This window comes from Salminus brasiliensis, chromosome 21, assembly GCF_030463535.1.
Source record: "Salminus brasiliensis chromosome 21, fSalBra1.hap2, whole genome shotgun sequence".
NCBI classification, from domain to species: Eukaryota; Metazoa; Chordata; class Actinopteri; order Characiformes; family Bryconidae; genus Salminus; species Salminus brasiliensis.
In genome coordinates this window covers 23,662,162-23,686,012 of record NC_132898.1, presented here as the reverse complement: position 1 = coordinate 23,686,012, position 23,851 = coordinate 23,662,162, and the positions used below count along the sequence as shown (strand labels likewise).

At 42.7% G+C, this 23,851-nt stretch overlaps 2 protein-coding genes across 3 annotated transcripts; one reads left to right on the top strand and one right to left on the bottom strand.

Annotated features, from left to right (window-relative positions):
• Window positions 1-1,505: 1,505 nt before the first annotated feature.
• Window positions 1,506-20,213, top strand: rad54l2 (RAD54 like 2). The gene is made up of 22 exons (XM_072666487.1): window positions 1,506-1,630; window positions 6,987-7,195; window positions 7,830-8,145; window positions 8,711-8,823; window positions 8,935-9,051; window positions 9,800-10,029; window positions 10,241-10,423; window positions 10,739-10,872; window positions 11,002-11,198; window positions 11,960-12,302; window positions 12,421-12,598; window positions 13,119-13,343; window positions 13,761-13,879; window positions 14,180-14,289; window positions 14,656-14,755; window positions 14,943-15,148; window positions 15,354-15,529; window positions 15,815-16,011; window positions 16,221-16,396; window positions 16,525-16,614; window positions 17,334-17,423; window positions 17,745-20,213. Exons 2-22 carry the CDS (start codon window positions 7,042-7,044, stop codon window positions 18,701-18,703), a joined length of 4,413 nt encoding a protein of 1,470 aa, XP_072522588.1. The 5' UTR covers window positions 1,506-1,630; window positions 6,987-7,041; the 3' UTR covers window positions 18,704-20,213.
• Window positions 19,984-22,981, bottom strand: cyb561d2 (cytochrome b561 family, member D2). 2 transcript variants are annotated; one of them, XM_072666489.1, is made up of 3 exons: window positions 22,533-22,981; window positions 22,252-22,289; window positions 19,984-21,941 (listed from the first exon to the last, which is right to left on the bottom strand). In XM_072666489.1, the coding sequence occupies exons 1-3, from the start codon at window positions 22,654-22,656 to the stop codon at window positions 21,438-21,440; spliced, it is 666 nt and encodes a 221-aa protein (XP_072522590.1). In that variant the 5' UTR covers window positions 22,657-22,981; the 3' UTR covers window positions 19,984-21,437. The 2 variants fall into 2 exon arrangements, with proteins under 2 accessions (XP_072522590.1, XP_072522591.1); XM_072666490.1 differs by having other exon boundaries at window positions 22,252-22,314; window positions 22,533-22,609.
• Window positions 22,982-23,851: the final 870 nt, after the last annotated feature.

Genomic DNA, 23,851 nt, shown 5'->3' with positions numbered 1-23,851 from the left:
TGTGTGTGTGTGTGTGTGAGAGAATTTATGTGTGTGTGTGTGTGTGTGTGTGTGTGTGTGTGTGTGTGTGTGTGTGTGAGTGAATTTATGTGTGTGTGTGTGTGTGTGTGTGTGTGAATTTATGGATATGTGTGTGTGTGTGTGTGTGTGTGTGAATTTATGTGTGTGTGTGTGTGTGTGTGTGTGTGTGTGTGTGTGAATTTATATGTGTGTGTGTGTGTGTGAATTTATGGATATATGTGTGTGTGTGTGTGTGTGTGTGTGAATTTATAGATATGTGTGTGTGTGTGTGTGTGTGTGTGTGTGTGTGTGTGTGTGTGTGTGAATTTATGGATATGTGTGTGTGTGTGTGTGTGTGTGTGTGTGTGTGTGTGTGTGTGAATTTATGGATATGTGTGTGTGTGTGTGTGTGTGTGTGTGTGTGTGTGTGTGTGTGTGAATTTATGGATATGTGTGTGTGTGTGTGTGTGTGTGTGTGTGTGAATTTATGGATATGTGTGTGTGTGTGTGTGTGTGTGTGTGTGTGTGTGTGTGTGTGAGAGAATTTATGGATATGTGTGTGTGTGTGTGTGTGTGAATTTATGGGTGTGTGTGTGTGTGTGTGAGAGAGAGAGAGAGAGAGAGAGAGAGAGAGAGCTTTTAAAGTTATTTATATTTTTGTAAGCTGTGTTCTGAATCGTTGAACGTGTTTGATTATTATTTTATTCGATTATTATTATTATTTTTGATTAATGTTAATGTTTTGATCCAGTATTTAAACACACTACAGATTTTAAATGACCCATATCATAAAACATATTTCTTGTTTTGCTTTTGTTTACAGCTTTATAGAGCACTGTGTGTCAGATGAATGTCATAGCGCCTTATAAAACACTACTGCACAATACCTGGACTTTTTATATGTATCTAATAAGTCATTTATTTGTGTAGCTTAATAACAGGGATCGCAGGGAGAGCCTATATATATGCATCATGTAGCTACATACTGTGTGTTAGGTCTACGATTATCATCATGTTATATAATGTCTCTATATGTGTTCATTAATACATATATTTAATGCATAACATATTAACAATTAGACTATATCACTAACCTCATGGAGTGTAGAGAATGTTAAATATAGAGATACCTTGCAATAAAACCGCTGACGCAAAACCTTGTATGTCTAAAATGATAGTTTTACAGGAGAAGAAAATAACTTTCTTAACTTTCAATGAAAGTCAAAATAAAAATGTTATTACTTCAAGTCATTTTGGATCATTTCTATGAAGTTGTGATTGTAAATGTAAAGGGCTGGTGGTTCATTTGTCATGAAATTGTGACACAATGTAAGTAACAAGTGCCGGTTTTACTTTATGTCAAATGTGAGAAAAATGGACATACAAGATTTTAGCGTGACAGCGACTAAATGTACTATTTTACAGACTGATAATCGTCAACGCGCGGACCGTTGGAGAAGCGGAACCTTTAGAGAGTGTTTTGCGCCCCCGTCTGACGCCTTAGGAGTGACACTCATGAAAAACTGTGATAGGAAAAATAAAGAATCCAGTTTTTTGGGAATTAAATAATAAAATACTGAATGAGGCGCCGAAACGCAGGGGCTCAGCTGCAGTGAGGAGCTCGCAGAAGGTAAATGTGTCGGGGAAGCGCGGTGACGAGCCGTAAAACGCGCTGCAGCGCTAAATATGCTGAAGGTTTATCAGTAGTTCTCATCTTGGGGGTGGTTAGCATGGAAGCTAATGCTAACGCGAAAGCCCTGTGGACAATAGAGGTTAGCCCGGGTGCTAACGGTGCTAACCCCGCTGTCGTTGGCTCGTTCAGGGAACCCGGCCACTGTTGCTTTACTCAGAGTGTAATGATATGTGCGATATGGTGCTTTTTCGCGGTGCTGTGTGTTTAGCGCTGGGGTGTGTGTGCTGCTGGCGGAGCTGCTGTGTCTGGGGTCCTGATAAGACCCCAGTCAACACTGTGAGCTGGATAGGGAATGTGCTGGATGCCCAGGTAGGCTTTTAATGACTGATGCACAGTGCGTCTATAATTTCCATAGAAAAACACTGACCGTGATACATGACCCTAAGGTCACTGGGCCCAGTGCCAAGTGTAGGCTAGTGGGGTATAAAGCCCCCCCCCCCCCCAGCATTGGGCTGTGGGGTGCTCTGAAGTGATGGACCTGATCATCCAACATTAGTACCTGACCTCACTGATGCTCTGGTGAGGCTGAATGAGGCTGAATTCCTCCCAGCAGTGTTTGGACAAGAGCATAGGCTGTCACTGAAACAGCACAGGGGGTGGTGATAGATATGGTGAACACAACAAGATATAGGTCATAGTACAAATTTGTATGTAGACTTGTCCAGAGGTACAGGACGCATGTATGGACATCTGACTCTTATGCACTTTCTGTCCTGAAAGACAGAATATGAATAGTAGGGATGAAACGATATGTGATATAGTGAATATGTATATCAGTGGAGATGATATATAAACATTCCTAGATTGTAGAATTGGGACTAAACCCACCTGGATCAGCTTTACCCAGAAATAGAACATTATAATATTAGCAGAGTGTATTAAATGGAGTAAAATGAATAAAATGCTGATATTTTACTGCGTCAGTCTAGCATCATTCATTCTTCCCCTTTGGTGGCGTAATAGAGCACACTTTGGAGCAGATCAACCACTCACAGTAAGAGCTAGCCAGGTTAAAGTACAGCCTCCAAACATGGTGGAGGTAGTTTCACACACACTGGCTTTGTTTACATGCAAAGATTTTTGTTCCAATTATAGATTAAGACTGAGCTGTATATGACTTCACATTCACTTATTAAAGGATGGGATAAGAAGACAATGTCATTGTCAGTCAACATCCTGAGGCACATTAGCTGGCTGCCAGTCCCACTGCCAATAATATAAAACCTCTGGATGAATGTGCCAGAAAGACTGGTGAGAGAGAGTAGTACTGAAGGAATTTACAGATTTTGAGTGGAAGCCAAATATCCGTACGAGACCGCGGTCATTCATATTTTTATGCGACTTTAAAGATTATCTCGCCTCTGCAGAGCACACCTATTCCAGTAATAATTAGTGTTGCTGTTGCCTTGTACAAGCTAGGCTCTTGTGCAAAACGTACTTAAACTTTCTGATTGGGAATATAATCGGATTCACGTTCAGACGGATAGAAATTGCATTCAGAATGGCCTCAATCAGACTAATCTGTTTCATTTAAGGTGTTTACTTGGACGTATTCCACCATTACTGTAACCCCCCCAATGTAAACAAACATTAAAAACTACCACATTGACCATTTGTGACAGACACAGATGGAATTTGGCTTCCGCATTTATCCCAGCCGTGCAGTGAACACACACATACACACCAGTGAAACACACACAGTGGACAGTGAGCACACGTCTGGAGCGGCGGGCAGCCATTGCTGTGGCGCCTGGGGAGCAGAGAGGGTGGAAGGCCTTGCTTAAGGGCCCAACAGTGCCAGCTTTCTGAGCCTGGGTATCGAACCCACAACATCAGTAGCCCAGAGCTCTAACCACTGAGCCACCACTGCCCCAACAAAAAACAATGAGACCCCCTTCCCCAATTTACACCAACCGGCCACTTCATTAAAACCACCTTTTTGTTTTTCCACTCTCTGTCCATTATATCAGCTCCACTGTGTAGTTCTACAATTACAGACTGTAGTCCTTCTGTTTCTCTGCATACTTTGTTAGCCTCCTTTCACCCTGTTCTTTAATGCTCAGGACCCCACAGAACAGCTATTATTTCAGTGGTGTATCATTCTCAGCACTGCAGTGACACTGACATGACGGTGGTGTGTTGGTAGTGTGTGTTTTGCTGGTACGAGTGGGTCAGACACAGCAGTGCTGCTGGAGTTTTTAAACACCTGTGCAGTGTCACTGCTGGACTGAGAACAGACCACCAACCAGAAATATCCAGCCAGCAGCGTCCTGTGGGCAGCGTCTTGTGAGCACTGATTAAGAACTAGAGGATGACCAATACAAAAAACAGTGCAGCAACAAATACAGAGCTTCTGTCTCTGGCTACATGGCTACAAGGTGGACCAACTAGGTAGGGGTGTTTAATAGAGTGGTTTCTAGGGTCGAGTGGAGACGGTGTTATTTGTCAGTTTCAGAGCAGAAGGCAGTGTTTGAGCATCTGTAGGTGGGAGGCAGCTTTAGAGTCTTCATTGTGTAACAGTACCGTGTGTGTGAGAGAGAGAAAGTGAGAGAGTGAGAGTGTGTTAGTGTGTCGTGTTCAGTCTACTGGCCTATATTTTCTCAGTGCTTTGCTGCCAAATAAAAAAGTGCTAAGTACCTGTCTGTCTTATGTAACTCTGAAGTTATGTAAGCCTCTCTCTCGCTTTCATTGTTTCTAGTGTTCTTTATTTTCCCCCAGATTCTGTTTGCTGTACTTTTTTTTCTCTGTGTCGGGATTTAATGGTTTTGTGCTTCACAATTTGGTTAGTTTCACTATTTTAATTTGTATTATTCCAAAATAAAGTAATGAACTGAAGCGAAGACTCCAGGCTGTCACACACTCCGGACAGGCCGGCCAGAGGTCACCAGAGATGCCATTCAACATTTACTTTACTTTACTTTACTTTTCTTCATCCTGACGTCTCAAAGAGATGGTGATCAGTTAGGTTTTACTGCAGTTTCACCAACAGACGCGCTTCAGTGTCTTATCTGGGAAACGTGGTACCGATCCATCTCTAGCAGGGCTGAATGCATGTTAAATAAATTTAAGGCTGTCAGTGTGAATGGTATGCTGGTATTTAAGGTGGTTCATGTGAGAATGTGCAGGTAATATTGAATGTGTATACACTATGTGGACAAAAGTATTTGGGCACCTGCTCATTCATCCATTGCTGTTCAGGGAAGAAGGCATTGCTGTGAGGAATTGATTGCATTCAGTAACAAGAGTGTTAACAAGGTTAGGATGTTGGATGTTGTTCACCACTACCTCCTAATCCACAAATCATCCTAAAGGTATTGATTGGAGCACCATTATTCCAGAGAACACAGTTCCACTGCTCCACAGCTCAATGCTGGGGGGGCTTCATACCCCTCTAGGCCACACCTGGTATTAGGCACAGTGTCAATAGGTGTATGTGTATCTGCTCTAGAATAGAGTCCTGTTCTATTCTGAATTTGTACACCTGTGTCAGCAACGGGTGCAACTTAAAGTAGCTGAATACGTTCATTAAAAGGGGTTTCCACAAATGGTTTGACTTATTGTGTATTTAAGGTGGCCTGTGTGAGGGTGAGCTAGTATTTAAGGTGGCCTGTGTGAGGGTGTGTAGGTAATATTAAATGTGCTAGTATGTAAGGTGGTCTGTGTGAGGGTGAGCTAGTATTTAAGGTGGTCTGTGTGAGGGTGAGCTAGTATTTAAGGTGGTCTGTGTGAGGGTGAGCTAGTATGTAAGGTGGTCTGTGTGAGGGTGAGCTAGTATGTAAGGTGGTCTGTGTGAGGGTGTGCTAGTATTTAAGGTGGACTGTGTAAAGACATGTAGGTAATATTTAAGGTGGTTTATATGAAGAAATTTTATTTAAGGTGGTCTGTGTGAGGATGTGTGGGTAGCAGTGCATGTTCTTGTATTTAAGGTAGTCAATGTGAAGATGCATTTATATTTAAGATGGTTCTTGTGAGGAAATGCTTGTATTTAGGGTGCTATTTGTTGTAAGAGCTAGTATGTAAGGTGGTCTGTGTGAGGGTGAGCTAGTATTTAAGGTGGTCTGTGTGAGGGTGAGCTAGTATTTAAGGTGGTCTGTGTGAGGGTGAGCTAGTATTTAAGGTGGCCTGTGCGAGGGTGTGTAGGTAATATTAAATGTGCTCGTATGTAAGGTGGTCTGTGTGAGGGTGAGCTAGTATGTAAGGTGGTCTGTGTGAGGGTGAGCTAGTATGTAGGGTGGTCTGTGTGAGGGTGAGCTAGTATTTAAGGTGGTCTGTGTAGGATGTGATAGTATGTAAGGTGGTCTGTGTGAGGGTGAGCTAGTATGTAAGGTGGTCTGTGTGAGGGTGAGCTAGTATTTAAGGTGGTCTGTGTGAGGGTGAGCTAGTATTTAAGGTGGTATGTAGGTAATATTTAAGGTGGTTTATATGAAGAAATTTTATTTAAGGTGGTCTGTGTGAGGATGTGTGGGTAGCAGTGCATGTGCTTGTATTTAAGGTAGTCAATGTGAAGATGCATTTATATTTAAGATGGTTCTTGTGAGGAAATGCTTGTATTTAGGGTGCTATTTGTTGTAAGAGCTAGTATGTAAGGTGGTCTGTGTGAGGGTGAGCTAGTATTTAAGGTGGTCTGTGTGAGGGTGAGCTAGTATTTAAGGTGGTCTGTGTGAGGGTGAGCTAGTATTTAAGGTGGCCTGTGCGAGGGTGTGTAGGTAATATTAAATGTGCTCGTATGTAAGGTGGTCTGTGTGAGGGTGAGCTAGTATGTAAGGTGGTCTGTGTGAGGGTGAGCTAGTATGTAGGGTGGTCTGTGTGAGGGTGAGCTAGTATTTAAGGTGGTCTGTGTAGGATGTGATAGTATGTAAGGTGGTCTGTGTGAGGGTGAGCTAGTATGTAAGGTGGTCTGTGTGAGGGTGAGCTAGTATTTAAGGTGGTCTGTGTGAGGGTGAGCTAGTATTTAAGGTGGTATGTAGGTAATATTTAAGGTGGTTTATATGAAGAAATTTTATTTAAGGTGGTCTGTGTGAGGATGTGTGGGTAGCAGTGCATGTGCTTGTATTTAAGGTAGTCAATGTGAAGATGCATTTATATTTAAGATGGTTCTTGTAAGGAAATGCTTGTATTTAGGGTGGTATTTGTTGTAAGATGTGTTTGTATTTAAGGTGGTCTGAGTGATATGTAGGTAATATTGAATATATTCATATTTCAGGTGGTTCATGTGAAAATGTATAGGTAATATTGAATGTGTTTGTATATAAGCTGGTCTGTGTAGGTGATATGTAATGCATTTGTATTTAAGGTGGTCCATGTGAGGATGTGTAGGTAGTGCTCTTGGAGACCTCGGGAGAGACGCCATGTCAGAAGAGGCGATCTCAGAGAGTGACCTGGAGCCCAGCCTCAACAGTGAACAGGAGGAGGATGAGGAGGATATGGGAGAGGAAGGTGATGGAGAGAATGACGCCGACGATGATGATGACGAGGATGTTGATGGCGATGATGATGCAGCAGGTGAGCACTTTTTCAAACCTCTTTAAAGGATAAAGGATAAAGGATAAAGGTGCACGTATTCGTCACTGTACAGTGTGGACTGTACAGCGAAATGTGTCCTCCGCATTTAACCCATCTGGTAGTGAACACACACTCACACACACACACGTGTTAGGGGCAGTGAGTACACACACACACCCAGAGCGGTGGGCAGCCAACTCCAGCGCCCGGGGAGCAGAGAGGGTAAAGGGCCTTGCTCAAGGGCCCAACAGTGGCAGCTTGCCGAGCCCGGGAATCGAACCCACAACCCTGTTATCGATATCCCGGCGCTCTAACCGCTGAGCCACCACTGCCCCTATATGCATTACAATTAAAACCAGCTGTGTTTATTACTGTTTGTTTAGGACTTATATATGCGAATAACATCTGTTCTGATTAGTTCCCAGTTTTGTTGGGTGTGCCGTTTTTTTTTTTTAAATGATGTAGTTTGATTAGGTAGTCTGGCTATATATATAGCCAATACTATATGTAATTAGTATTATCCATGATATTGTATATTTCTTTTATTATATATTGATGTTGTGCTGTGATCAAAAACTGTCACTCCTAGTTTAATCAGTTGGTAATTAATTCACTCATCTGCGCTTTCCCACAGACGACTCGGATGGAATGGAGGAGGAGGAACAGGCGGCACGACCGAGCCCTGCCCCCTCTTCCTCCCAGTCCAGTGACTCTGCCCCTGCCACACCCCTCCAACCCTCCTCCAGACCACCCTCCAGGGCGATGTCTCAGCACTCATCTAGGTCCACCTCCCGACCTTCCACCCCTCACGGGTCCCAGGGTCAGTCTGCTGCTGGGTCCAGTCCTGAGAGCAGTAACGGCACCAAGAGGAAAAGGAAGAAGAAGAAAGAAGAAGAAAAGAAGAAGAGCTCAAAGCCCGCCAAACCCGCTCACTTGAGGAGGAATATCAGGTATGCTTTCATCTCCAGTAATTGATTATTTCGTTGTGTTGTTTGGAAACTTAATGACAAAAGAATGTAACCACTACTTAAATCTTACAGTGGTGCTTCAGTGTATCTGGACCTTGAAGGTGTGAGGAATCTTTGAAAAACTGCCAAATGCTTTAGGGTGGATTTGCGGGGGCGGGCTCTGAAAAATATGTTTTTGCAAATGTTTGGTTGTGAAATCTTCAAATGACAGTGTGGATAATGGGTTACCTGTGTCTTCTTTAGTGCAGCCAGAATAGAAAGTATGTATGTAATTTGTTCTCTTGTAATGGGTTTCAAAATTAAACGGTTAAAGAACATCCTGCCCGGTCAGCTTGAGAACAGCATTTTAAGGAATGATTGTCCAGTGATCACACGTTTGGGAATGCTGTTTGAAAGTACAGCTTCAGTACAGTTCTTAAGCTATAATGCAAACCTGACGTCTTCTGGCTACTGAATGTCTGCTAAAAATCTAATGGCTCTGTGATGAAAAGCTGGGTGAGATGAAAGTGTTTAAATAGGAGTGTGTTTTGCGCTCTACTCTCTGTAGGAAGCTGCTGAAGGAGCACCAGCTAGAGCCAGGGACTAAAGCTGCCCAGCAGGAGGAGCTAGAGAGGAGAAAACGACTGGAGCAGCAGCGCAAAGATTACCCTTTACCCGCTGGTACACACACAAGCACACACACACACGGTACGGTGCTGCATGCAAACAAATACACTCTCATTCAAAAGCGCATACAGACTTGTTTGTTGTGTGTTTCTCTTGTTTTCTCAGTTGACATTCCTTCTTTAGCGACGGTTTGTAAGGGTGAGGTTATCTGTCTGGACAGCAGCGGAGATGAAGGAGATTCCAGAGGAACAGCTCCCCCTCCAAAACCTGCACCCAGAGATGGTACACCCAAACACACACACGTACACGAGATGAAATGATGGCACTTTTTCTTTCATTGATACACAAGTATGCCATCCATATCTATCCATATGCATTAAACATTTTCATATTCATTCATTCATCCTATCCCTATCCATCCATACCTGTACCCATACCTGTTTACACCAATACACGCTAATCCATCTTCATACATGTTTATTCATACCCATACCCATTGTGACACGACTCTTGGGGAATGGGGCATGACCATGACCCGATGGTGCAGCAGGGCTCAGAGACGACACAAACACAGGGCTCAAGTAACATACGTGCCTTTATTTAAGCACACCGTCCATCACACCCAAACGAACACTCAACAAAACATATCCGGCCCAAGTAAAGGTAAAGGTGCATGTATTTGTCACTGTACAGTGTACAGCGAAATGTGTGGGGCTCTAGAAGGTCTCTACACACTTGTACTGTTCAGTGCTAGTCTTCTGGCAGCCCAGTCTGTGCTCTCTCCAAGTTCCTCTTGTGTGTGACTGAGCATGCCCTTTTATGCTGTTCACCTGGCTCGTTAGCCTGCACGGTGTGAACCACAGGTGAACAGCATTAGGGCAGTGTAGGGTGGCCAGCCTCCTCACTGCCACGCCATTAACACCTGTACCCATATTCATGCATAATCATATGCCATCTGTAATACCTATAACTGTGGTATCAGTATACAGAATATATTTCAATCAACATTCTACTTAACCCTCCATTTTAGATGTGATTGAGCTGAGTTCTGGTGATGAAGACGCACTGCCCATCAGCAGTGAGGATGATGATGAGCGCCCAGGTACGCCTGGAACAGAGGAGAGCAGCGGCTCGCACATAAACGACGCCCAAAACCAGCAGGACGCTCAGGGCAGAGTACTGATCAACATAAACCACCCAGCCGAGGAGGACGACCTGTTCCTCGCACCACAGCTTGCACGTGCTGTAAAACCACACCAGGTACAAAGAATTTTTCAATCGCTAAAAGGGTTATTTTTCTTCTTTAAATTAGTTCTTCTTTGATAGAAAAACTCTTGTTGATTTGAAAACTATTTTTTATTATTACTAGTTAAAGAACCCTTTCCACTACTGTTTAGAGCCCTAGACTATACATCATCACACCACACCACATAGGTCTGAGTGCCTCTGCTCTGAACTCTGTGTTTGTTAGATCGGTGGGATCCGTTTCCTGTATGATAACCTGGTGGAGTCTCTAGAGCGGTATAAGAGTAGCAGCGGGTTCGGCTGTATTCTGGCCCACAGTATGGGCCTGGGCAAAACCCTGCAGGTCATCTCCTTCATAGACGTCTTGCTGCGGCACACAGGAGCCAGAACCGTCCTTGCCATCGTACCAGTAAGACTCTTGCTTTGCTTCTGAATTTGCTGATGTGGAGGTGCAGGAAGGAATGATGCAGTTAAAGGGACTGTTATGGTTTATTGAACTTAAGTATCATTTCAAAATAATCATTTACTCCTCTAGTCCGCAACAGTCGGTATATGGAAACTGCCAAAAGAGCCTGTTTTGAATTCAGTCTTTCTTTAATGTGACCATAACTAATTTGCATATCCCTGTCTATTCAGCCTACCATAGTTTAGTCAGTTTAGCCCACTCATACTGCAATTTTCTCCCTCTCCTTCTCCCTCCCTTTCTCTCTCTCTCTCTCTCCAGGTGAACACTCTGCAGAATTGGTTAGCTGAGTTTAATCTGTGGTTGCCTTCAGCTGAATCCATTCCTCCAGACACTGATCCAGCCCAGATTTCCCCCCGAACCTTTAAAGTACACATTCTCAACGACGAGCACAAGTGACTGCAGCCTTTTTTATACAATTTTCACAGTCCACCACACACTACCCACCCCCACCATTTTACTCCAAATAAAGTCAATCATTTTGGCCAGGTTTAAAAGCTTGACTGTTCTGATCTTCCCTGCAGAACGACAACGGCCCGAGCGAAAGTGGTGGACGAGTGGACACGGGACGGCGGAGTTTTGTTGATGGGATACGAAATGTACCGACTGCTGTCTCTCAAAAAGAGCTTTGTAACCGGCCGCAAGAGAAAGTCGAAAAAGCCTGCTGGACCAGTCATCATCGACCTGGATGAAGAGGACAGACAGCAGGAGCTAATGAAAGGTCTGTCATGACGAGTCGTGCGAATAACAGAGCGAATGAGTGTATTGATAGACAGATTAGATTAGATTACAGTTTAGATTAGTAGTTATTAGGGTGTGTGAATCTCTGACCTCATGAAGAATAAATTACACTGCAACTCTTGCAAATGATTCAGTGAATCATGAAATCAGAGACTTCATCACAGTTGATTCTGTTTGATTCTTTTTATCAGTTTTCTCGATCCTTAAGGTCTTATAAAAGATCTAAGCTTGTAGATTGTCCGAAAATATTTATTTAATTAATGAAATATTACGTTAATTAATGTCTGATTAATCCATTACCCATATGCAGGGTTTTTTTCTCCGTTTCCAATCGATTCAAACATTTAAATATCAATCCAGATCTGCACCTTCATTTAGATGCACCACAATGCTTCAATGCATTTTTACACTCCTAGTACACTCTTCTAAACAAAGGTGGTTAAAAATGGGGTCTGTGGGCAATGCCATAAGAGAACCACTTTTGGTTCCACAAAGAACCATCTTTACATCAATTCTTTAAACCTTTCTTTTTTCTTTCTTTTCACACTCTCAGATCTCATTTACAAATCTGGTGTTTTTATGGAATTAGAACTGATTTTTCATTTGGCATTTAAAGAACCCCTTTTCGCACCTTTATTGTTAGGAGTGCAGTAATGAGAAAATAGTAAAGTCTAAAGCAAAGTTGTAATTTAAGAGTAATATTATTTTAACGTAATTGATATTCTTTTTTTTCTTTTTTAGGGATTGAAAAGGCAATTTCCCGGCCCGGTCCAGATGTGGTGATTTGTGATGAGGGTCACCGCATTAAAAACTGCCACGCCAGCACCTCTCAGGCCCTGAAGAACATCCGCTCACGGCGTCGCGTGGTACTAACCGGTTATCCCCTCCAGAATAACCTGATTGAGTACTGGTGCATGGTGGACTTTGTGCGGCCGGACTTCCTCGGCACGCGGCAGGAATTTAGCAACATGTTTGAGCGCCCAATCCTGAACGGGCAGTGTATTGACAGCACTCCACAGGACGTCCGACTAATGCGATACCGCAGCCACGTCCTGCACAGCTTACTGGAGGGCTTTGTACAGAGGTGAGTGACTAATTGGATTTTATATATATAGTCGTATGCAAATGTTTGTTCATTAATGTTAAATCAAGCAAATAAATTAATTTTTTTCCACAATTTATTTCTAACTTTCCTTCTCCAGACGTGGTCATGACGTGTTGCGGACGCAGCTGCCCAGTAAAGAGGAGCATGTAATCCTGGTGCGCCTTTCCCCCCTGCAGAGAGCGCTCTACAAAGAGTTCATGAACCGTTTCCGTGAGGCAGGAAACAGCGGCTGGCTGGGTCTGAACCCTCTCAAAGCCTTTTGTGTCTGCTGCAAGGTAATGCTGCACCATTGTGGTGTTATACAGCTGAGGGTCTGTTTGTAATGTCTACATTACCAGGTTAAAACTGTATGAACACAAAAATCCTAGATCAGATACGCATCTTGTTTGTGGCCATGTGACCATAATGAGCCCGGTGAGATCAGAATATACCCATAGCTCTGGTCAGTTGCAGAAATGTCTAGTCTTACCCCCAATAGGCTGGTGTGGCAACAGAGTTCAGTTCCAATTAACCCCTTAAACCTTAGGTGAACGATTCAGTTATTAATACTAAAGTGAAAGACGTGTGGGCTTACATGTTTAAGGGGTTAAGCAGAAGCTCACTTGATTCTACTTGTTTAATCAGTTGTTTTCAATCTTCAAACTATTAAAGTTGTGTGTCTGTTTGGTTGGAATGAAAACCAGACTGGCCCTTTACAGATAAGATCACTGAGCTGTGCTGAGCAGTGGTTTAATGTGAATGCCTATATCCTACCCTGACCCATGTGTTTCTCTGTGTTTCTATGGTTCCCGTCAGATTTGGAACCACCCAGATGTTCTTTATGAAGCTCTACAGAAAGAGAACCTGGCCAATGAGCAGGATCTTGATCTGGACGACCTGAACTCCACCTCAGCCACCCGTTGCACCGGCCCAGGTTTAAAAAACAAAAACTCTGACCCTGCTAACAGTAAGGGGGGGCTGCCCGGAGTGGCCCTCGCACCCCTACAGGAACGAGCCAACCAAGTCATCACCTATGAATGGGTATGAATACACACAAACCAGATTGTCTGTATTGAATTTTTTGTTATAATATTATTTAGAACAGGGGTGGGAAACGCATGTGTGTCAGCACACATTTCCCTGGTCTGCCAGACATACTAAACCTGGCTATTAACAGTTGAATTGAATCAGGTTTGCTTAACTGTCCAGGACCAGAATTATCCTATCCCTGATATAGAGTACTACAGCTGCTTTGTGTATATTTAGTACATATGAATACTTTTTAGATCAAATTTATTTTATTAATTTGTCTTCTTTGCATCATGTGTTGTAATTGTCAGCCGTATATCCCTTGACATTAATACCATAGATATTCCAAGGTCTTTCACACTTGAACTGCATTAACACTCACCTGTAAAGCAGCAGGTGTTGATTTCTCCAGTTGTTCTATCTTTGCAGGCGAAGGACATCATGGCCGACTATCAGACTGGTGTTCTAGAAAACTCTGCTAAGATGGTTCTGCTTTTCCACCTGATAGATGAGAGTGTCAGCAGAGGAGACAAAATTCTGGTCTTCAGGTAACTCTGGCTTTTATCTCGTAAGAATGAGCAAATCAGAGGTGGTGTTGCTTCATCCGTCTTTCATTGCTTAACTTTTGGAACCCATGGCTTATAATTATGTTTATGATCATAATGCAGTAAACTTATAATTATTTGTTAACCATTCAACAGTCCAACAGGGTTCTATTGTAGGGTCTATGAAACTGTGTGTGAGGGTGAAGAACTAAGACATGGGCTGATGTAAAGGGTGTAGGGAACAATTGTCCCCTTTGTTTTAAAGAGTATTTTTAACGCTGGTCATTCTGCCCTTGTCCACAGTCAGAGTCTGTCCACACTGACGGTTATTGAAGACTTCCTGTGTCTGAGGCCGATGCCCATCAAAATAGGGGACCAGACCCAGAACTGGGTCCGCAGCATCAACTACTACAGTAAGTTTTCATTCAAGTGCAGGCTGAAAGAAGTCAGACTTGTGCAGCAAAAATCACTTTTATTTTTGAGATTTGATGTTGATGGTTAAACCCTGCACTTTTCACGCTTGGGTTAGGGAAAGTGGACTGCTTTATGAAGGAGTCCCAAAACAGGGTACCAAATCAAAACAGATGTTATTTACATATATCAGTCTTAAAGGCACAGAAACATAAAAATCATGTTTAATTCAAAATAATGAAGACAGGCTGGAAAATAGGTCGAATACCTACAGTAACTAAGAAGATTTATAATAGTCATTGACAAATTATAAGCTAATAATTGCTTAATTAATGTGTATGTGTTGGAATTTAACTTTTTTTTAACAGGGTTGGATGGGAGCACCTCTGCCTCAGAGAGAGAGAGACTCATTAATCAGTTTAATGATCCTACAAACACCACAGCCTGGGTCTTCCTCCTGTCCACCAGGTAAAACGCATCTTGGCTATCTTTATCCCTAAATAAGCCAACGGACTTGTAGCAGCATTCATACCTACAGTACAGTAGATATGACTCAACTCATGTTTGTGGGCTGAGCATAGAGAGCTCAGTTACAGTGAGCTGAATGGAGTTGAACTGATTGGAATGCTGAGCCCATGTGTCCTTTCTCTTTCAGGGCGGGGTGTTTAGGAGTGAACCTGATTGGAGCGAATCGCGTGGTTGTGTTTGATGCTTCGTGGAACCCGTGTCACGATGCACAGGCGGTGTGCCGCGTGTATCGGTATGGACAGCGCAAACCCTGCTACATCTACAGACTGGTGTGTGACTTCACACTCGAGAAGAAGATATACGATCGTCAGGTCTCCAAGCAGGGAATGTCCGGTAAGAGTGTATGCATTTTTGTGTATGTGTGTGTGTTTTGTTATGAGAACATCATTCTGCATTTTAATGTTAGTAGAGCTTCAGTCTGGATAATAATGTTATTACAACTGTATTCTGGATATTCTTCAAGTTTTATGAATTATTTTAGAATCATATACAGCTCTGTTTATAATTCTGCTTATCTGATCCTCTTATTTCTCTGTAGACCGCGTGGTGGATGATCTGAACCCCGTTCTGACCTTCACCCGGAAGGAGGTGGAGTCTTTACTGCACTTTGTGGAGGAGGAGCCTGATCAGAGCTATTCAGAACAGGCATCTAATGAGGCTGTAGAGGGGGTCATCCAACAGGCCTGTCTGCGCTATCCTCACCTCATCACCAAGGTAACGCACAAACAAACTTTTTGCTCCTTACAGATGCAGTGTGAAAGCTGATATTTCAGCCCTAAAATCTGATTGGTTGGGACACATATAAAGCATCTGTTTTTAGTATTGCTCTTGTGAATCACTTATTTAAAGGTTTATTCACACATTATTTCATCATATTGTACATTAGTTTAAATAAATGATCTGAATAAATGGCACAGATAAATCACTTTCTGGTGTGTACAGCCCATTAAGCTAAAGACAAACTCAAATTTGCATCTTTCTTTCTATATCACCCTTCAGCCACCCTTTCATCATGAATCCTTGCTGATGGATCGTAAGGACCTGAAACTGACAAAGGCGGAAAAGAAAGCTGCTAAAAAGAGTTACGAGGATGAAAAGAGGGCGTCAGTACCGTACCAGCGCCCAAGCTATGCCCACTATTACCCGGCCACTGACCAGAACCTCTCCAACATACCAGCCTTCAGCCAGAGAAACTGGTCAGTCTTGGTGGACTTTTGAACTTTCAGTAATATAAAACACTTTCATTCACATAAATTGTTACTGTAACACAAAAACCTAAAATTATTTTATTTTAATTTCTGTTAGTACGTTCATGTGCATTTTCATATGTTGAATGTGTGATACAAATTAAAAATAAAATATATATTTTTATTTCACTTCATTTTTTGAACCTGATTACTGTTAGGCGCCCAACAGTGCGGTTGGATGAGAAGCCGATAGCGAGTGTGCGGCCAGTTCAGTCCACGCCTATTCCCATGATGCCTCGCCAGGTGGGCATAGGCCACGCCTCCAACGCCACCTTCCCTGTCAACTACCTTCAGAAAGCTGGAGTCTATGTACAGCGCATCATCACCACCACTGGTATACACACACACACACATGTAGATGTTGTATATCATTATATATCACATACTGTTCTTTTTCTGAAGGCCTACCAAGACATTTTAAATGTTTTTTTTTTTGTTTGTTTGTTTTGTTTTTTTCTGCAGATATCGTTATCCCAGGCACAAACAGCTCTACAGACGTTCAGGCACGAATCGGTGCCGGAGAGAGCCTTCACGTCATCAAAGGATCTAAAGGTGCAGGATTGATCACCATCATGTAGGATTTTAAGCGTTGAAGAAAAGGTTACGTGGCTGACATAAATTCCACCAATCTATATACACTGATCAGCCATAACATTAATATGTACCTAAAGTCCCCTGTGCTCCACCACAACGCATCTGACCATTCAAGGCATGAAGCTGTAGATCCCAGTAAGTTGTGGCCTGTCACATGAGTGAGCCTTAGGTGCCTATGACCCTGTGGCCAGTTCCCAGGTTGCATTTCTTATTTATTTATTTATTTGTGCACTTTCAGTATGTACTGATCACTGCATACCAGAAAAAACATTCACTGTTCACTTGCTGCCTAATGAATCCACCCTTGACAGATGCCATTGTAAATGAAGATAATAAATATGGTGGCTGATCAGTGTATAATGCTTAGTCATATATAACCGGGTTCACCTGGACGTCTACTACGATTGATCAGCACCTATCGCCACGGACGGCTGCAGAATTTTCCATGGCCTCTCCATTGACAAAGTGGAATATCCAGTTTCCCATTGTTCATTTACAATCATAGTGCATATGATCATTTGCATATGGAATATATCATACCAAAATATATGATAAATAGCAGACGCTTGAGAAAGGTGGTCCTGACTACAGCCCTGCCTGATAATACAGTAATATTACAGTCTGCTGGACTGCGAGAGATATGAAGAAATATCAAACTAACATCTGTTTGTCTTCAGGTACGTACATCAGGACCAATGACGGGAGGATCTTCGCCATCCGCTCCGGAAGGACAAGAACCACTGAGGGAGGAGCATCTGCACCCAGAGGTATGACATCAGCACACTTACTGTTAATGCTGCAGCACATATACACACACAGACAATAAATATTCATATAATACATAATCATAAAATATAATCATAATCCTAAAATACTTCTTACTCTACTTCACCTTGTTGACCTCCATCCCTCTGCTACTCTTTCCCCCTCCCTTATCCCTACCTTTTCCCTCTCCCCTAGAAGTAGTAGTAGTAATGCTATTATTCTTCTTCTTGTTGTTATTATTAATAATAATAATAATAATAATAATAATAATTAAAATCAATCAAGATGCTTGTGTTCTTTCTCTCTCTCTCCCTCTCTCTCAGACACTGGTTCTGTGCTGCGTTCTGTCAGTAATGGTAGAGCATCTCCGACAGAGCCGAAGCGGTTGAGTCCTGACTCTGTTCAGCGCGTTTCTCCCTCCAACAGTCCGGACCTGCTGAGGGAGCTGCGCCGCTACACCAACGAGGCTGATGGCGCAGGAGACAACGCCCTGTTGCCCTTGGATACAGCAGAACCTTCGGGCCTAGACCGGCCATCCCACCAAAGCCGTTCTTTAGAGGGCCCAGCCAGGCAGCTGCACGATGACATCATCAGCTCTGGCTCCACCCCTACCCTGGACATCCAAACCTTGAAGAGAAAACTGATGGCGGATAACAGGGGCTCTAAGCGGACCTCGGCACCCAGTGGAACCTCCGGCAGCTACCCTGGATTCCCTTTAAGCAGCAGGTTCAACGTGCCATCCATGGGCCTTCACCCGGCCCTGTTCGGCGCTTTGAGTCACATGACCCCTCCTATTCTGGGTGGGGCCAGTCGGTCTCACTTCTTTCCTCAGGCGGGGCAGACGCTGACTGATTTGCATACCATGTTCCCAGCTGACACTTTAGGCTCCTCCCATTCCTCCACAGCCAACACGACCACCACAACTTCTTCCTCCTCCATACCTTCATCGTCGTCGTCATCCTCATCCTCCTCGCTCCCTTCTTTCCTCTTTAACCCTAGCATGGCAAACATGCTGTCTGGTATTCCCATGCCGTACGCCCAGTCTCTCCTCCCGGACTCTAGAATAGACTCTAGAATATTCCCCAACTCCTCACTGCACCCAGGGGCCGCCCTCTCTTCAGCCTCGACCGGCTCTGCCTCCACCGCAGCTGCTACACCCAGCTTCCTCTCCACCTCCAGCTTGCTGGGGGCAGCGCTGACGCGGCCAGACACACACCCCAGCCTGGCGGAAAATGGGGGGAGCAGTTCAGACGATGATGTCATTGAGGTGACCGGACAGTGATAGGCCGCGCTGTGTTGCGATTGGCTGCTTAATTTTAACATTGTGAAGGGAGGATTCCTGTTGGTCCTGTGTGGATTTAAATGCTGAAAGCGCAGAAAGGGACCAGAACACGAGCTTCCACTGCTAGCAGAATTGGAAACCGATCCTTCCCCAGACCAGAACTCGATGTGATTGTCGGGCAGGTTGCATCTGTCAAGGGTAAATTTAGGGATATTTAGCTGTTTGATAGAACTTGTAGCATCAAATGGAATGAGGAAAAAACATTGTGAACATTGTGTTTTTTTTAAATGGATCCTGTAAGTACTACCTTTTGTAAAGGGTGGAGTTTTGACCATTTAAAACCACAAGCAGGGCAAAAGATATGTGTGTGGGAGGGGGGGGGGCTGATAATAGGTATTGACAAGCCATTATTATGTTTTCTATTACGTTCGACCTTTTAATAGAGGAAAAAAAAAAACATTAAGTAAAAACATGTTAACTCAAAGAATGTAATTTCATGTTAGCCTTCAAAGCCTTGTGGTGAAAAGGGTGATATAGCTGGAGTTTAGTCTTTATCGTTATTAGCCTTATATCGCTTGTGAATCTGGGTTGTTATTTACTCCCGTAGCAGTTAAAATCATCCACTTTTTTTTTTTTTTTTTTTTTTTTTTTTTTTTTTTCTTGCAAAATTATAAGCAGAAAAATTATGTTGACTGTTACCCCATCCCGTGCTCCTTACAAGGCCCACCCTGTCCCTAAAATGTTGCTTTTTGGATTTGTTCGGGTTTGATCATACTTGGTTCCTGTACGATGTGTGTGTAGTTCATAGCCTGTACCATCCATCTGTGTTTGGACTACAAATATGACCAAAGTGTGACTTCTGCATCGATGTGGAATGTTCCAAGTATTTGTGTTCTAGCTAACCCTCCTGTCCTGTGCTGTTTGATTGACAGCTCCCTTTGCAAGTCACTGTTCATTTTGGTGCCTATTGGTACACGTCCCTCAAGCCCCTCCTACCACTGCTGTCTTATTGGCCGACGCCCATGCCGATCGGTTTTATTTTGGGGCGATATCTGTACGTTATTTGTTACGACACTCTTCTTTAATATAACAATTTTTTGTATCTTTTTTTTTTGTAACATCTTATCAATGGAAGCATAACTGTTTTTTCCTTTGATGTATTGTCTTACCAGAATTATTTATTTATAATGGTTGATTCATTTGCAATTCTTTTTATTTTTGTACGTTTGTCTGCATTTTTCATTTTTTTACAAAAAAAAAACAAATACAAACAGCCCCTGTTCATTTCCACCAGACATGTTGACAGGTTTTTTTTTGTGTTTGTTTTTCCAGTGAGTTTAAGACCAGTATCTGTGATAGATCCACAGGAGAGAACACACACACTCTCTGTACAGGTAGAAATCGAGTCTCATCAGCTCTTGTATTTAGCACACAGAGGAGGCGTTTAAAATGACATTGTATTTATTTAATGTTGTTTTAACAGAAAATAAATTCAACTTTTCTTGCTGTATTTGAATAATCTCTTTCCTTCGTATGCTCTCGGACACATAGGAGCAATGTATGACTCCAAATGTAGGTACTTGCCAGACTGGCCATTTTATTGGAAACCCCATTCTTGTTGCTCCACATGGCTGGTGTTCAGTTAGAGACCATCTTTGGTGAGATCCTGACCACACAGCTGATCTTGGACGGGTATGGTTGGTTGATTGACCAGCTCTATATACGTAGTAGTGAAGCCACAGTGTCTGATTCACTCATACCAGCACCACATGCACAACCAAGAACGCAATCACATCAGTGACACACCACGACTCCAGTAATATTTGGTTTATGTTAATCCTGTTGATTTCCATTGATAAATGGGGGCTGATAAACTGTAGTAACAATTGAGGTGTTTCTGATAAAATGGCCAATGGTTGTAGGAGGAGAAAGGAGGACATAACCTGCAATAGTGAAGTCTGCAATACTTCAAGATTTTATACTATAAAAGACTGAACAACATTTCTCTGCAGGCAAGTATTATTAAATATTACAAACCATTTCATATAATCCCCAATAAAGTTATATTTGCATATTATATTACATTTAAGGCACATTTTTTTCTGAACATATTCTCTTTGGCCCCCACAGTACAGACTGACCACGATCCCTAAAGGTCACTGCTCCCAAGACGTCTATGATATCATTTGTAAATGCATTTAATGAGATTCAGAAAAATAAAAGCAAATTTTCCATTTTTAAATTTTCTACATAATTAAATAGTTAAGATGTAAACAAGTCAGTCAGTCACTTAGAGAGGGTTCAGTGTGAAACGCTGCGTTCCAGAGAAACTCACAGTCACAAATCATACAAAAGGCTGATTCTGTGCATTCTCTAAATTTAGTGTGCATTCACAGCATGGACAGACTTCTGCACACTGATTCGTTCAGCTCAATCAGGTCCCTTTAAAGGAATAGCCTGGTGGAAAATTACATTTACACTGTTGGAGACCCCTCTTAACACTGCATGGATTATGTCCATACTTCAGTCCATGTTTATATCAAACAGTGTCAGAAACCACATAAGCAAGCTCGGTTTGTGACAAGTGGGTGATGATTTAGGCAGCAGTTAGCACCATGCTAATCGATGTACACACGCCTCCATACCTTCTTAGCTACAATAGTCTTTGGAAATAAATGAGAACTTGTGCAAATTTTTAACCTTTTCAGAAAAAAAATGCTTCGGACTTGAGGTTTTAGTACTGCAGGCGTTTCTTGGCCATGTAAGCATTAGTGACCTGGCTCATGACCACCAGGGCGGCCAGCATGGGGCAAAAAGCCACAAAATACCAGGTGTACCCGCTTACGCTGCCCATAAACCAGACGGAGCAGGTGCCCAGCAGCAGGCTGATGCTGCCCAGAAGGTAAGTCAGGAGTCCAGAGGCAGCATGGTAACGCTTCAACTTGGCCAGGGACCAGCCTTTAGCCAGTTTGTGGTACAACAGAGGTAGCGCACCCACCGACTGGACCACAACAACACACACTGTTAGAACACCGATCAGCCCGTGCCAGGTGGTAAAGTGTGGTTTGCCATTGAGGTGCTTGTTGTAGAAGATGACGACCAGGCCGACAACGGCACAGGAGCTGCTGAGAACCTGCAGGATCCAGTGTAGACGAGCTTTAGTCTGGTGCTTCAGCTTTCCCACCGGAGACGAGTGAGGAGAGAAGAGCAGAATCGCCTCGGTCATGAAGAAGGAGAACTAGGAGGGAGAGGAGAGAGGAAGAGGAAGAGAGACAGAGAGAGAGAGACAGAGAGAGAGAGGGAGTATACAACCGGTATTAACGTCCATGCTTTTGGTCATGTTCCCATACAAACGTCATCTATAAATCTAAATTCATGGTTTAAATCTCCTTCTTGGTGCCTGGAATAAATCTTTGTGAAGCACATCAAGAACTCACTGTGAGACTTGCAACTAGCCAGACTAAAGTACAGCTTCCAAACATGGTGGAGGTAGTTCCAAACACTGTTACTGTAACAAAGTCCTCCAGAGTAATTAATGAGAGACTCACCCCCAGGGTCATCAGGAACGGGTGCCAGGAGAACAAACCTGCAACAATAAAAACAGCCAAGCCCTGCAATTAGAAGTTGCTGATACCGATCCACCAGCTTTATCCATTTTAAGCGATGCTAATTGGTGTAAGATTGCTTCCATTACTTGAAGTAAGGAAGCAAACTTCAGGCCTCAAACATGCCTTGCTTGATCAACTACAACTGAGGTGAGAGGACAGCTGGGGAAATTCAGATTTTACCGCTTTAATGGTGGCTAAATGACTTATATGAGAGTACTCACTGGAGCCAGGCTTCGCCAGCGCCACCATCAGGCCGGTAAAAACAACACATAGTGTGTGAGCAGAAATCCCACACAGCTGCCTGGATAAACTGTACAGCCTGGGCTCAGATTCAGGGAGCAACATCACTTCTGCTAACTTGGTCTTCAGCGTTCCTCGCTGTTCCTCGCTGTTCCTCGCTGTTCTTCGCTGTTCCTCGCTGTTCTTCGCTGTTCCTCGCTGTGTAATTTAGCTACTCCGGGCTCTCCTGCAGAACTGCGGATTCTCAGCGTCGCCTCCGCATTACTCCACAACTCCACCTGAACCGCCGCGGTTAAACAGTTAAAAATAAATATTCATGTTTACCAGAAAACGTTTAATAGATACAGTTTAATAAAAAAAAGGTTTTGTCGATAAATATGAACCAAAAACAGAAAGACACTATAGCGTTTTGTGAGACTTTTACGTGTGCTTCTGCCAACTCGCCGAGAAACGCATTTCATATTTCCGCTAAACTGAACCACCCGCCAAAATAAAAGTACTGGGTGAAAAATTATTTTAAAATATTTCTGACATTTTGCACCACCTTATAGAGCCCCTAATAGAAACTAATATTTAGAGATATAAAACCTTCCCTCAATTTAATAAATAATTTCCCTTATATATTGCTCTCTCTCTCTCTCTCTCTCTCTCTCTATATATATATATATATATATATAAGTGAACACTTTAAAGTCTCTCTTTAAAGTGAATTTATTTGTTTATTTAAATGAACTGTATATTTGCACTGGATTACATTTGATTACATTCGGATTTAAAAATGCATTATTATAACAAAAATGTCTAGAAAATCCCATTAAAATGCAAATGCATACATGGCTTTTGTAATTGTGGTGGATAATGGCAAATTACTATGCTGTATAACACTGGCATTTTTGTGTCTAAAACTTAAACACAGTGAAGGATGAACACACTAAAATGAATAAAACATTACTTGACTATAAACCTTCAGATATACACACACACACACACACACACACACACACAAACGTCTTATTGTGACGCAGGATTAGCTTTTATGACAGTTGAATAAGCAGTTTTTAACACCCTTTGTTAGCATTTAAACTTTTATTTTGGCAACACATGGAGGGAAGAGTCCATGTAAATGTATAGTTTTGTGTCCAGCAGTACTGATGTGGGTCTGGTCAGTCTGAAAGGCTTCTGGCCTGCATAAATGAAGATGCTAATTGCAGTCTGAATGTGTGTACTTTGGATTTGTTGGAGTATCCTTAGTAAAAACACAAGTTCACAAGTACCTCAATCAACCATAGCCGTTAATGCC

Excerpts from the sequence above, each read along its gene's own strand:
- cyb561d2 (XM_072666489.1), bottom strand. The coding sequence starts at position 22,656 with ATGTTGCTCCCTGAATCTGAGCCCAGGCTGTACAGTTTATCCAGGCAG. Across the intron at positions 22,290-22,532 it reads GCTGGCGAAGCCTGGCTCCA|GTTTGTTCTCCTGGCACCCG; the intron begins GTGAGTACTCTC and ends TTATTGTTGCAG. Across the intron at positions 21,942-22,251 it reads CGTTCCTGATGACCCTGGGG|TTCTCCTTCTTCATGACCGA; the intron begins GTGAGTCTCTCA and ends TCTCCCTCCTAG.
- rad54l2 (XM_072666487.1), top strand. The coding sequence starts at position 7,042 with ATGTCAGAAGAGGCGATCTCAGAGAGTGACCTGGAGCCCAGCCTCAAC. Across the intron at positions 8,824-8,934 it reads AGATTACCCTTTACCCGCTG|TTGACATTCCTTCTTTAGCG; the intron begins GTACACACACAA and ends TTGTTTTCTCAG. Across the intron at positions 12,303-12,420 it reads CTGGAGGGCTTTGTACAGAG|ACGTGGTCATGACGTGTTGC; the intron begins GTGAGTGACTAA and ends TTCCTTCTCCAG.